We start from the raw sequence: 14,612 nt of genomic DNA, 5'->3' as shown, positions 1-14,612 counted from the left end.
AAGCAAAATGGACTAAATTGAAGAAAAGTACCAAACCAGCTGAACTGGAGCCTAGGTGTTAGATGCAGAAATTGGTTGGTGTCTAGGGCTATCAAAAAAGCTCGTTGTTTGCGAATAGTTCATGTTTGGTTCGTCAATGAGTTCGTGTTTGATTTGTTTGATAAGTAAACGAGATGAACGTGAACAATTTTTTTTCGTTCGGTTAGTTAAACGAACCAAACACTAACAGTGATGCGTTCGTTTGTGTTCGAATTGTTATTGTTCGAAATATAAAATAATTTAAAATAATTTATATAAAAAATTATGATATTTTATAAAAATTAAATTTTATAAATTATAATATATAATAAATTAATAATAATAAAATATTAATATACTATATTAGTAATATACTAATATAGATATTATATATTTATGTAATATAAGTTATATAATTAATATAATATATTATTTATATATAATAATATTAGGGATGTCAAACTGGCTCGTTGTTCTTGAACAGCTCGTGTTCGACTCGTGTTTGGCTCGTTCGGAACAAAGACTTCATGAACAATTTTAAACACAAACTTATTTCAAACAAACTAAATTTCAAACGAACCGAACATGAACACAAGCTCTGTTTGTTCGTGTTCGGTTTGTTTACACCCTTACTGGTGTCTAAGTGCCATAGTTATTTTCTAGAAGATTTATTGAATGAGACCGAATTTTGAAGAGATGTCTGAAGCAACCCTTGGTCATTTTTGAAGCTCTATAAATATGGATTAATTCCAAAAGGCTAGGGGTCAGATCTATAGAGTCTCATAGTGTGTGAATGTGTCAAGTGTGTGAGAAGTTTTCTTTGTGAGTGTTTGTTTTTCTGGAGTTTGTGAGTCTTGTAAGTGCTATTAGAGTCAGAGAAGTCAGAGAACTTCAAAAGAGTGCTTGGGGGAACATTCAAGGTAAGTCTTTGTATCTTTGTCTTTAATTCTTGTACTATGTGTTGGAGTTTTATAAATATGTTTTATTTTGTTATCTCCATGCTTCTTGAGCAGTTTCCTTTATTTCTCCTAGCAATATGAAGTAAATAAGTAAGTGATTTTGATTTCATTTAGGATTTCTTATATTCCTACTTTTATTCCTAAAAATTCCTAAAAATTGTGATGATACTTTTACCGGTCCTTCATTTACTTTACAAATTGGTAACTTGTATTGTTAAAACATGTTGAGGAACTTATAGTCCCGAAAGGGCCAAGATTTCTTAGCTTGTAAGTAATTAGACCCGAAAGGGCTAAGATTTCTTGACTTGTGAGTGTCACATTCTACCTTGGAAAGATCAGTCACGATCATCTAAATGGGGGTGCAAATAAATAGGGAGATAAGATTTGATGAGTATATAATTGATATTTCTAGAGTGACAGGCTAGATTCTTTTATCAATTTAGTCTAGATACTAGAACTAAGGGTCACTGAAAGGTCTTATAAAGAGGGCACAGTGGGTAATCTAGGAGTGAGAGACTAGAACCTGCCCAACACTACTATACATGTCGACATCAACTTTTAATTAGTTAATGCTCTTTGCACATTTTGAAAGAAATAAAGAATATATATGCTTATATTTGGTCACAATACCACATTAAAGTTTTTAAACAATTTTAAAATCATACAATGATTATGAATTATTGGCAAGAAGAAAGCCTCTTTTTACATATTGTTTAAGTCATTATATTTACTTTTACTTGCATGTTGTAGAATTTAGTAAACTTAATTTTCATCTTCAGGTAGTTGTTGTAATCTTAAGTAATGTTTTCTCAAAGTCAAAATTCTTGTATTTCATTCCATTGTTTTCTTGTTTACGGCTTCCTCGTGGAATCGATATTGAGGTTTTTAAGGAAAACACTATATTACTTGAAACAATACATATACTTGTGTAGTACCCCCAGGGAGAAAACTATTTCTTTAATTTTTATCATATTATATTTGTTCTCACTAGCCACTATATATAATTTAGGTCACATTTTTGACATATTAAGGAATATAAATATCTGCGTAATTACGGGTCGGGTCAACTTTTTGGCACCGTTGTCGGCGATCGAATGGAAAAACAAAACTTTAAGGAAAATATCTTTTTTCAGAAATTTCTTTGAAACTTAATTTTTTATTACTAAAATTTTAGTTTTCACTTGCTTGAAATTTTCAAAAATTACAAAATAATTACCAAAAAGATAAAAAAAATAAAAAATATATATATAACCCGAAAAATTATAAAAAAAAATTGCATAAAAAAACTGAAAAAAAAACTATAATTTTATTTTATTTGGTTTTTTTAGTATTTTATTTTCTAAATTGTACTTTTTGTATGCGAAGTTCAGGATCTGAAGGTTTAGTACCCTATGATTCTGAATTAGAACAAACCATAAGAAGAATTTGAAAGTAAAAACAACTTCACAATTTTCAAGAAATGGCAAACACATCACAAAATAACATTGAAACTTTTACTAATGAAAATGAACATCAAAATTTACAAAGACCTTTAAGGGATTATGCAAACCCTACGACAGATGAAACTCATTTAAGTATTCAAATCCCTGTTGTAGCAGCTAGCTCATTTGAATTTAAACCTGCAATAATACAAATGGTGCAAAATAATCAGTTTGGGAGAACACCAACAGAGGATCCTAATTTACATCTTGCAAGTTTTCTAGAACTTTGTGCTACATTCAAATATGATGGTGTATCGAATGATGCGATTAGATTTAAACTTTTTCCTTTTTATTTAAGGGAAAATTTTAAGATGTGGTTAAACTCATTAGCACCTGGATCTATTAAAACTTTGGGAGAAACAGAACAAAAATTCTTGACTAAATATTTTCCTCTTTCAAAAACTACTGAGCTTAGAAATGATATTACTTCATTTATTCAGTTTGAAAGGGAATCAATTTTTAAGGCTTAGGAACAATTTAAGGAACTCCTTAAAAAGTGTCAACACCATGTTTTACCTGACTGGTTAATTATTTAAACATTTTACAATGGGTTAAAAGAATCCATTAGATTTATAATTGGTGTTGCTGCTGGAGGATCTTTAATGTCAAAATCATTTAATGAAGCTCATGCCTTAATTGAAGATATGGCTAACGACGCCCGAAGGTGTGATGGATGTATGGGAGTCCACACAGTTCACCGCCAATTCCCCTATTGTCGGATGTGTGTCTTTTGATTGAAAAGGAGTCGCCGCTCTGTTTATCTATTTTTATTGCCCCAATCTCCGGTTAATATATTCTCTTAAATCATGTCAAGGATTCCAAGATTTTAAGAAACTATGAGAAGGAAAGAAAGGGCTAAAAATAGAAAATATGAGAAAAAAAAATGTCAAAAGTTTTTTTCATTGTGGTGAACATTATAGAGAAATGAATTCTCATATAAGGAAAACCATATTAAAAATAAATAACTAGAGATTTTAGGTGTATCACCTATTCCGAGTTCTTAATTCTCCTGTAGGAGCAAACTCCTATAGCTAATTACATCTTAGACAGTTAAAACTATCTAAGAAAACTCTTGATTCTCATTAAGACTCGTTCTCCTAAGAAATGTCAAGGTCAAGGAAAGAAACATCAAATGTTTTATTCTTAGGATAATAGATTTCTAAGAATCTAATTCTACCCTAAAGGTTTTGTTTTGTTTTGTTTGTTTTTGTCATGTCATGTTGTTTGTTTGTTTTTGTCATGTCATATTGTTTTGTTTTGTTTTGTTTGTTTTGAGATTTCTCTTATGAATGTCATCCTGCAAAACAGAATTAGCACACCCTATAACATGCAAGGGAAATCTATAGCGAAATTTTTGTTTTTATGTCTCCAATAAACCTGCAAAATAGAATACGAGGTTATTTAATTGGTTGAATAATTTTTAAATGACCAGGTTAAGATGTCTATGACTCCGTCGTCCCGGGGCCGTATAGATATTCAGATTTACTTAGTTCGAAAGGTGTTTAAACCAGGACCGAAAGATTATTGTCAGCAACCACAAATTGCGGTGCCCAAGAAATCTTCATAAATCTGAACACGGATGTTCAAGTTGCATTCGGTGATCTTTGTTTATTAGGGTTCATTTTAAATTTTAATGTCTTATTCGGATTTTAGGGGTTGTAAAATTTTAGGTTGTATATGATTTATTAGTCGATTATATTTTTTCATTTTTTTCTTTTTTGTAATTTATTTTTTTTTTTGGGATGAACGAATCAGGATCCCATTGTTCTATCGTCCCGAGTCATTATGTTTGCAGTTTGATTAACCACAAGTGTTTATAAGATATTTGTAGCAACCATGGATTACCTCCTCCAAAATATCTTTTCAAACCTAGTTGCATTTTTAGCTTCAATTTTAAGTTTTAGTGTCTTTTAAAGTGAACTTTATGTCATTTATGTCGGTGAGTTGGATTTCTTCGTGTCATTTGTTTAGGACCGAAGTCGATTAGACTTGAAGGAGTTTAATTATGACCTAAGATTTAGGTTTAGGTCGATGAAGATTGATGTCAATCAATTTAGATAGAACCTAAGGTATGAGGATGATTCAGGTTCAATATAGATAGAACGTAAAGTATAAGTCCAATGTAAGTATGACTTAAGATAATTCAGGTTCAATGTTGGCAGAACCTAGAGTTTAAGTTCAATGTAAGTAAAACTTTAGATAATTTAGGTTTAATGTACCTAATGGCTCAAGTCCAATGTAGGTAGAACTTAAGGTGTTTTAGGTTCAATATAAGTAGAAACTAAGGATTAAAATGGTTTAAGTCTAATGTAGGTAGGACTTAAATTGTCTTTAGGTTCGATGTAGGTATAATCTAAGGATTTAAGTCCAATGTAGGTTGTACTTAAGGCGTTTTCGGTTCATTGTAAGTAAAACCTAAGAATTAAAATGCTTTTAGTCAAATGTAGGTAGGACTTAAATTGTGTAGGTAGGACTTAAATTTAGTCAAATGTAGGTAGGACTTAAATTGTTTTAGGTTCAATGTAGGTAGAACCTAAGGATTTAGAATGGTTTAAGTTTAATGTGGTTAGGACTTCGAGTTGATTTAATTTCAATATGGATTGAACTTAAGGTTTGAAATGATTTTAAGTCCAATATATGTAGGAATTAAACTTGATTTAAATCCAATGTGATTGGGATCTAAGGTTGATTTAGGTTCAATATTGAACCTAAGATTTAAAATAGTCTTACGTCCAATGTGGTTATGACTTAGAGTTGGGTCGATTTAAATATAATATAGGTTGAACTTAAAGTCTAAGTTAATTTAGGTAGGTTGAACCTAAGATTTAGGTTAACTTGAGTTGAACCTAAAGGTTTTATGTTGACTTATGTTCAAGTTAGGTTGAACATAAGGGTTTGAGTTGAATTAGGTTCAAATTGAGTTGAACCTAAGAGTTTGAATTGACTTAAGTCCAAATTGGGTTGAACTTAAGGAGTTGAGTTGAGTTAGGTTCAAATTGGGTTGAACCTAAGAGTTTGAATTAAGTTAGGTTCAAGTTGGGTTGAGCCTAATAGATCGAGTTGAGTCAGGTTCAAGATGGATTAAACCTAAGAGTTTGAGTTGGGTAGGTTCAAGTTAGGTTGAACCTAAGGGTTTGAGTTGACTTGTCTAGCATAATTAAAACTTAAGGGTTTAATTAAATCTAATTTAATTTAAATTTAATAATGTTTGAAGTTTAATTAAACCTAACATGGGCAGGGTTTAATTAATTTTATTAGGTTTGATTAAAGTCTAGCCTAATTGCATTTTTAGTCAATTAAGCTTAATGTAAGTAAGGCTTAATGGGATTAACTAGATCTAATTAGGGTTATACCTAATTGAGGTTTTAGTTTGATTAAGTCTAATGTAAGTAGGGCTTAATACAATTATTTAGATCTAATTAGAATTGATCTAATTGAGGTTTAGGTTTGATTAAGCCTAATCTAAGTAAGGTATAATGGGGTTAATTAGGTCTAATTAGGATTAGACCTAATTGAGTTTAAATTTGATTAAGCCTAATGTAGGTAAGGCTTAATGTGGTTAATTAGGTCTAATTACAGCTAGTCCTAATTGCGGTTTTAAAGTGATTTAGCCTAATGTAAGTAAGGCTTAAAAAATGTTAATTAGGTCTAATTAAGGTTAGGCCTAATTGGGGTTTATAGTCTTAAACCTAATGTAATTAAGGTCTAACAAATTTTAATTAAGTCTGACTGTGGTTTAGACTTAATTAGGGTTTATAATGTTAAACCTCATGTGATTAAGGTCTAACAGAATTTAATTAAATCTAACTGTGGTTTAGACTTAATTAGGGTTTGTTGAATTAAACCTAATGTGATTAAATTTTAACAGAGTTTAATTAAGTCTAACTGTGGTTTAAACTTAATTAGGGTTTGTTGAGTTAAACCTAATGTGATTAAGGTTTAACAGAGTTTAATTAAGTCTAATTGTGGTTTACAATTAATTAAGGTTTGTTGAGTTAAGCCTAATGTGATTAAGGTTTAACAGAGTTTAATTAAGTCTAATTATGGTTTAGAATTAATTAGGGTTTATTGAGTTAAAACTAATGTGATTAAGGTTTAACTAGGTTAATTAAGTCTAACTGTTGTTTAGACTTAATTAGGGTTTATGGTGTTAAACCAAATAAGATTAAAGTTTAACAGAGTTTAATTAAGTCTAAATGTGGTATAGAACTAATTAAGGTTTATAATGTATGGGTTCACTCTAAATGTCTTCGTTTGATTTATTCTATATTCAGATTAAATCTAAGCTAATTTGACTTAAATGTTATGTCATTTTAACTTTGAGTCTATGGGGTCAAATTCAATAGTTTGAGGAGAAAGGTGGACCTTAAGTAGGTTAGGGTTTGGACTCACTCTTTGATCTAAATGGGACTTATATCTAAGGATTAGGGTCTGGTCAACCTTATATATCCTTAAAGGCTAATGTCGAGGTCTAAGGAGATTTAGGGATTAAAATGTAATTTTGAATTTTACAGTTTTGACCCTAAAGGTAGAAATGTCATTTTTTAAATTTTCTAATGGCTAGATATTATCATTTTAGACTTTAAAATTGTCCCTCTAAATTTTCTAACCATTTTCGAATTTAATTTCCAATTTCTTAAATTTTTATAATTATTTTTAAGAATAATTACAAAATTTGATAAAAAATTAGAAAATTGAATCCTAGGGATTTTTCCTAGCCTTGGAAAAATCAGCGGATGTTCTTAGAGGCTTAAAGATTAATCTCTAAAATTTTACAAATTTTTGGAATTATAAATAAATTTTAATAATTAAATTACTCCAGAGAGTAATTAATTAATTAAAAATTAAATATGATTAATTAAATTTTAACTTCATTTCTGTAATTTTCTCCTCATTTGTCTGAATCCAGGGATGTTTTTGTCACTTTTTTTGAAATTTTTTTATGTCAAGACATGAATTTTTGAAGATTTTATGTATTTTTTTTTATTTAATTAAATCTTAATTTTTTATTATTCCACGCAAGCGCCAACACATCCTCGGATGTGTCGAAATCACACACAACGTGATTTCAGTGGATGCACTTTACACGCGAGTCACGTGGCTTGGGGTTCTATCTGTTTCATATGGATAGTTCTGCGGTCTGGCTTGATCAAAGCTATCCATTTCCGATACACAGAAATGGATGACGTCGGCTAATTGTCCCAAAGGGAAGACGAATCGAGAGCCGTTCATTATTAGGACTTAAAATCTCTCTCAATTCTTGATGAAACTTTATGGAAAATTTTCCTAAAGTTTCATCTCGAAGAGGCAAACATATCTATATGGTGATATTGGTATTGTGAAATAGTCTTCTTCACAAAAGAGCAAACCCAAGCAAGGATAAGGTCAAAATGGCCATACTCAGTCTTGATGAAATGAAGCTTCAATCAAGTTTGATAGGAGCAATCGTTATGTTCTCACGAAGCTTTGTGTGTGTCCAATTTGGGATGAAATCGAGCCAAGCCAAATCCAAGCTGAAACAGCTCCACAGGTTGGTCTTGGAATAGGTTAGAGCTCACGGAAAGGCTCAATTTTGATTGAGAACTTCTTCGTAGGGCTCATTGATGGTGTTGGAATTGTCAATTTGAGGTTTTGAGTGAATTAATGCCAAAACCGAAATATGTCCTGGATTTGGGGAGTGAAATTGGAGCAAGTCAGTGGAGGTCAGGGGCTGGAACCATGGGGGTTCAACTCCTTAGGTCAAGGGCAACAATTTCTCACTTGGGTGTTTCAGGAATTGGAGGTTATGTCTTGGTCCTCTCCTCTGGTTGCTCATGGTTTGTCCCTTTTTATAGCCATTCATGGTGGCTATGGAGCTTACGTTTTTATCTGGGGAGTAAGATAATATCCTCAGGATAACTTAGGATAAGATCAGGGCATGGAGATAACCATGTTTGAGTCCTTCCAAGCTTTCCAACATGAGGTTCCATGAAGGCAAAATTTGGATTTTGCTCTTGTCTTGCTTCCATTAGGTAGCTCATGAGGTGGATATGGCAACTCAAATGGCCTGAATCAACCTTCCCCATGTAAGCTTTGTTGGTTAATTAATGATCTTGAGGATGTGGTGACACATACCCCTCCTCATCATTTTTTATGTCATGCTCATGATTGCCCTAATCATGAGAGGGGTAGGGTTTATATCAGTCTCTTCTTAATTGGGGAATAGTGAAGGTGAGGGATGAGCTCACCACATCCATTTTTAAGGATTCATGAGGGAATGCCACCTCATCATTTCTTTCATGATACCCTTATGATAACCCTTTATCTTGGGTTATTTATTGAAAATTAATCATGTCATTGGTATTTCATGTGTCATGGATGACCCATTAATAATTTGTCATATGATGGTTTAGGGTTTAAGTGTAAAAATATGATGTAAAAATATGATGTAAAAATATGATTTTTTATGTGGCCATGGATTTGTCTTGCCATGGGTTTAAATCAATATTTTAAACTTAACCCTAGTTCTACTAATCTTTGATTTCACTCTTCTTTAACTAATTAAATAATTAATTAATCAAGAGAATATAATAATTCGATGAAAAGACCTAATTTTGGCAAAAAATTGTAATGCTGACCAATTTTAACCAAGTTGACCATGGTTGACTAAGGTTAACCAATTTAGGTCCAGGGTTGACCAGGATGACTTACTTGGCCATGTCATGGTTAGTTCAATCATGGGGTCCTTGGATTTGGTGGTATGATTTAGGTTTAACCAAGGTTGACTAGGGCTGACCAGGATGGTCAAATTGACCATATGGTGATGTCTTGACCATATGGTGGTTGTTTAGATCTATGTATGTCCAAATGGTCATTGTGGTGACCATAAAGTTCAAAATTGACCATTTTGACCAATTTAGGGTTTGAATTGACTCAGTGGGCTAAGTTGACCAATTTTGACCAGTTGGGTCAGGGTTGACCCATTGGGTCAATTGGGTGTCAATATTGACCTTATAGTCAATGTAATGACCATTAGGTCAAAGTTTGACTAGATTAGGGTTTGCTATTTCTAATATGATCATTTTAAGGTGTCATCATGGTTGAAGCCCAAAAGGGGCATTTTGGGAGTTAATTTAGTTTTTAAGGTTTTGGGGACCCTATATAAGTTCAAAGGAGTTAATGTTGGTAGACCTTTTGCCTTAATTATCATGATGATCATTCTTAGGTCTTTATGAATTGTCTGAGAATCCTAAGCCAGAGAGTTACTCAATACATGTCTGGTCTATGGATATTATTTTAAGATCCACACAAAAGTGAGGTCAACAATGACCACTAATAATTTTCAATGACCCTCAGAAAGGATAAATCCTAAAAAAGTGGCTAGTATTCATGATAATGATGTTTCTATCATCTTAGTAGCTCAAGTTGCTGCATTATCTAAGAAGTTAGATAATTATGTTATGATTTTTTCCCAAATACTTCAAGCAAGTTAAGAAAATTTATTAGGACATACCAATGATTCTCAATCATTAGAAATGTTACATGCAGTTGCTAATAAAACTAATAACCCATATTCAAACTTTTATAACCCAGGTTCGAAAAACCACCCTAATTTTAACTGGAACAATTATGGTGGTGGAAATCAATAATGGGGCAATAATCAAGCAAACCCAACAAGAAATTGGAACAATCAGAGTAATTCTAACTATCGACCTTCTTATCCTCCTAGCTTTAATAACCAACAATTTAAGGAAAAAAAGTTGTCTATAGAAGAAGTAGTTTTGCAAATGGGTAATCAGACGCAATGACAATGTGCTACAATAAGAAATATTGAGAATCAATTGGAAAAAATTGCTAACGCACTTAGCAAGAGACCCCAGGGAACACTTCCTAGTAATGTTGAAATAAATCCTAAAGACAAAGGGGTGAAACAAGAACAACTTAAAGTTGTTTAACTTAGGAGTGGAAAGAAATTAAAAGTTGGAAGTCAAAAAGAGATTGAAGTTGAGAGGGAGGTTGAAGAACCTAAAGAAACTATTTCTAAAGACCCAGAACAATTTGTATCTCCAACTAAAATTGATTTAGAAAGACCACCACCTCTTTTCCCTCAAAGACTGAGACAACAAAAGCTTGTTCAACAATTTTCAAAAATTTTTGAGATATTTAAGAAGCTGACAATCAATATTACATTTGTGGAAGCTTTGGCACAAATGCTGAGTTATGCGAAATTTATGAAAGATATATTAAACAAGAAGAGTAAATTTGAAGCTTATGAGACTATTGCACTGAGTGAATAATGCAGTGCAATAATTCAAAAGAAGTTTTCTTAAAAGCTTAAGGACCCTGGTAGCCTTACAATACCCTTGGCGATTGGAGAAAAATTTTATGAAAAAGCCTTATACGATTTGGGAGCTAGCATTAATTTCTTGCCTTTATCCATTTTTTGAAAATTAGAATTAGGAGAGATTTCTCCTACTACTGTAACCCTTCAGTTAGCTGATCAATTACTTATCCTAAAGGGGTTACGGGTTACAGAAGATGTACTTGTTAAGGTGGATAAATTTATCTTCCCTGTAGATTTCATTGTGCTATGTATGGAAGAAGATAAAGAAATTCATATTATTTTGGGGAGACATTTTCTAAGGCCAACCTGAAGACGATCTTGATTGAAGTTACTAAAGGATCTCAAAGAACTTCAATTAAAGTTGGAGACGAGTTCGTGGAGCTCAAATGATAGTGCTACAACTCTTAGTGTTAAGGCTCAGTAGTTGGTACTTTGTGAAGGAAACCTTTAAATCACAAAGATTAAGAGTCTGTTTGGGGCAGCTTGTGTGTTTCAAGATAAACAAATTATCCTGAAACGTGGCCCGCGGGTCGACCCCTGCTGTCAACCTGCGACCTGCGTTTAGTGTAAAAAACACAAATGCGACAGACTATATTTTCAAAAACGCGCAAACCAAAAAGGTTAGACGGCATTTTAAAAAACGCCGCCACACTTATAGGATGCCCCAAACGAGCCCTAAGATGTAGTATAGACCCTTAAAGATCCAAAGATCCTTTCTTGCCAAATAGATCATAAAATTGCTTGCTAGATCATTTGAATTGCATGATTCTTTGCGGATGGCTAGTGTTGATTGTCTCTTTGAGGACAATGAACTAATGAAGTCCTTTTCCTTATGTTAGATTTAGACAGCGTGAATCAAAGCATATTGAGTTAACAAGGTTAGTTCCACGCACAAGACTCATCTGACGTGCCAGAGCAATGATTGACCACCAAGCATGGATTGCCATGTGGAAAAGCAGAGGTAGCGCACTCTGAGCCAGCCTGCCACATAGGATGTGCTATTTAGATAGGTAAATAAAGGTTTTTCATAATTAAATAAATCCAAAAAAATAAAGAAAACTTAGAAAATTCATAAATAAGAGTTTTTCAGAATTAATAAAACCACAAAATTAAAGATAAAGCATAAAAATGTGAAATAAAATTCTACAAACTCAAAAAAATATAAATAATAAAAGAGAAATAAAATCAAAGCCTAATAGCTCTCAATTAATTTTGGATTTAATTAAAGCCTTCGAAATCATTAATAAATTATTATAATTAAGATTAAATCAAAATTAAATAAATATTGGCCACTGATGGTTGTTCGTCTAAATATTCTTCCCTAATTTTTTCCAAGGATTGAAACAACTATTTAATTAGAAAATTCTATGGAAAAATAAATAAAATAAAAAAAAATAAAAGTAAAAAAATATATAAAATCTCCTTATAAATTTATAATGAAGTGGTAAATCTATGCAATGAAATAGTGATCTCATGTGTTTGCATTCATTTGAATCGCTTAAAAAGAGTAAGGGTATATTTGTAAATTGTTAATTTACATTTGAACCCATTTATTTTGTATATTCTATTGAAAACAGAGAATTAAGCTTTAAAACTTTCAAAATATGATCTATTGAATACTTCCAATGATGTGATCAAGTTGGATTTTGAAGTGGTTGATTGAATTGTAGAAGAAAATAAATCTATAATTACTTGAATGTTGATTTGCTTTTATAAAATTCACTAAATCTCAATTAATGCAAAGTTTAGTAGAAATATTTAGTTCACTAATTTAATCATGTATTAAAAATTTGGTGAGATCTGTAAGCATAATAGATCAAACAATCATAATGTAGTGGATTTTGAAATTTTGGAAGCAATTAAGAGTACATTTGTAATTTCCCTAAAATTATAAATATGATCCTACTACTTTAACATTCCTTGAAGAAAAATTCACAACCTTAAATGGTATTTTTTAAGAAAAACATCATTTCTTATAATGTAATTAACTTTGCCCTTATAGGAAGTTAGCTACCGAGATTAGTCTATATGCCCTATTTAGATTTTGTATTAAGCAAGAGAAAGATCTATTGGTACATCACAGACCAAGAAAATATCCCAAATTTCTTAATTTAAATAATCAAACTCATTACGAAGTCATATTTTCATCTTTTTAGATGTTATATTACTTTTGATATCTTATTTGGTTATTTAGATAATTAAAGATTCAAGATCTATTTGATTATTATTTCAAATCAAAATTAAAATAAAATCAACAGATTTTCCCAGCGACTCCGCTAGAGACTAACTTTTCCTTATACATCGATAGTGTGTCTATTCCCATATATACCATACTATATTTCTTATGTTGGTATATCTTGTTCATTTCATTCTCGAGCAAGTATAACAAACACAATTAGTTGATTCTAGAACCGTTCATTTAATCACTTTTAAATGAATGTATTCTAGAATCTTCAAAATTTGAAAAATTGAATCCCAAATAAAAGAAATAAACTACTCATCAAATAAAATGAAAATAAAAAAAAAATTCAAAAATTGATTTTCTCAGGTCATAGAACAAGGTCCTTCATTTCTATACTCAATCTCTTCTTTTCCTTTAGGTTTGCTCGTTTATGACAAGAAGAAATGGCTAGCTTTCAAAAAATATACAGTTTATCAGACAAGTCCAGAAGCTCAGCAGTCGTTGGAAAATCTACATAACTAGAATGGAGCACTGAATTAAACTGACATTCCAAATTTTCAAATTTTAAAAATGATTTCTCCTAAGCTGATTTTCTCATTCGTTGTCAGACTGAACTTGGTCATGAGCAAGAGCACTTTGTCTGACGGGTTTGTAATTAATTCTGGATCAGCTTTGATAAGGCTGATGTAACTCTAAGAAATGTAATTGTAGTTGTTGTCTAGTATGAAAAAGTTAAGAATGTGGAACTAGCTGTTGAGTTAAGCTTAAGGTCTAATGAGGAATTCCTCTCACTAAAAAGGGTTCGCACGTTTTGAATAGTTTCTCTGATCAATTCATTTTAAATATATCAATCAAGTCTTCTTGACTATAGAACATGTTGGTAAGTCTCGCCCAACTAATCTGATTTTTTTTTTTCTCGTAAGAATTGGAGTTGATGAGTTTACTAATTTTAAAATTAATGTCCAAATTATATATAGGAATTTGCAAGTCCAAATCACCTAGTTTGATATTCCTCTTTGTAAGGACTGGAGTCGGCATAACTAATATGTTAAAGATATCAAAGTTGATAAATTTCCAATGAATCTTAAGCATACAAGTTTTAAAATTAATTCTTGATAATAACCCAGTTGACTGAACATTTCAACTGAAGGGTTCAACTTCAAATTAAGATTTTCAAATCAAGTTCTTAAAGCAAAAATTCAAAACATTCAAGTAAAGTGAATCACTTAAATACTTAAAGTAAATCATATCCAGTATCCACAATAATTTATCGAGGGAGGCAAACTTTTAATTAACTTCAGCACACAATATCTAATGTCACATCAAGTGTACGATTGTATTCACACTCAAAGTAATTTCATGCCAGGAAGGATGTTGTCTGAGTCCTCTGACTATTTGGTTTGGCCCAAAAGCCCCACAAAATAGCGATTATGATAAGAGCCCTCTGATCGAGTGGTTGCCATCAAATGACAACATTATATTACATTTACGGTCGCATCTCGTATGATCCCTAAATGGCATTCTGGCCTTTGAGTTATGAAGCTAAGATTGATTTAAATTTATCCTATTAGACAAACATTCACCCAGATCCACAAAGGTCCCTTGGACGACACACCCATGATTGCTGACAAATGTCATTCTTTCAATTT

At 31.7% G+C, this 14,612-nt stretch overlaps 1 protein-coding gene across 2 annotated transcripts in view; it reads right to left on the bottom strand.

The window, feature by feature from the left end:
• Positions 1–2,575: 2,575 nt before the first annotated feature.
• Positions 2,576–14,612, bottom strand: part of LOC110037823 (tropinone reductase-like 3) — a 44,631-nt gene continuing 32,594 nt past the window's right edge. Inside the window, exons 7-8 of one of the 2 annotated variants that reach the window (XM_020742549.1) lie at positions 11,675–11,762; positions 2,576–2,596 (exon numbers count right to left, since the gene is read on the bottom strand). In XM_020742549.1, coding sequence (XP_020598208.1) covers positions 2,591–2,596; positions 11,675–11,762 — 94 coding nt within the window. In that variant the 3' untranslated portion in view covers positions 2,576–2,590. Of the gene's footprint in view, positions 2,597–11,596; positions 11,763–14,612 lie in introns of those variants that run through there. The other variant, XM_020742548.1, reaches the window with a different exon arrangement.

This window comes from Phalaenopsis equestris, unplaced genomic scaffold (assembly GCF_001263595.1).
Source record: "Phalaenopsis equestris unplaced genomic scaffold, ASM126359v1 Scaffold225472, whole genome shotgun sequence".
Classification (NCBI taxonomy): Eukaryota; Viridiplantae; Streptophyta; class Magnoliopsida; order Asparagales; family Orchidaceae; genus Phalaenopsis; species Phalaenopsis equestris.
This window is presented reverse-complemented; position numbering and strand designations above follow the sequence as displayed.